The following is a 287-nucleotide window of genomic DNA, read 5'->3' as shown; positions in this document are numbered from 1 at the left end:
CATTGGCAAACTTGCTGAGGGTGCACTCGATCCCACTGTCCATGTCGCCGACAAAGATGTTAAACAGCACCGGGCCCAATACTGACCCCCTGAGGAACGCTGCTTCACACCAGTGATGACTGGTGTCCACCCGGACATAGAGCCATTGACCGCAACTCTCTGAGTGCAACCGTCCAGCCAATTCCTTACCCACCGAGTGGTCCACCCATCAAATCCATGTCTCTCCAATTTAGGGACAAGGATGTTGTGCAGGACAGTGTCAAATGCTTTGCACAAGTCCAGGTAGA

General features: G+C 53.0%; 1 protein-coding gene across 1 annotated transcript in view; it reads right to left on the bottom strand.

The window, feature by feature from the left end:
* The window catches only part of TMEM38B (transmembrane protein 38B), an 11,591-nt gene extending 11,453 nt beyond the window's left edge, over positions 1-138 (bottom strand). Inside the window, exon 1 of the mRNA XM_009286279.2 lies at positions 87-138. Within this exon, the coding sequence (XP_009284554.2) occupies positions 87-138 (52 nt within the window). The remainder of the gene's footprint in view (positions 1-86) is intronic.
* Positions 139-287: the final 149 nt, after the last annotated feature.

Source organism: Aptenodytes forsteri, unplaced genomic scaffold (assembly GCF_000699145.1).
Source record: "Aptenodytes forsteri isolate BGI_AS27 unplaced genomic scaffold, ASM69914v1 Scaffold412, whole genome shotgun sequence".
NCBI classification, from domain to species: Eukaryota; Metazoa; Chordata; class Aves; order Sphenisciformes; family Spheniscidae; genus Aptenodytes; species Aptenodytes forsteri.
The sequence above is the reverse complement of the archived record's forward strand: the minus strand, read 5'-3'. Positions and strand labels throughout refer to the sequence as shown.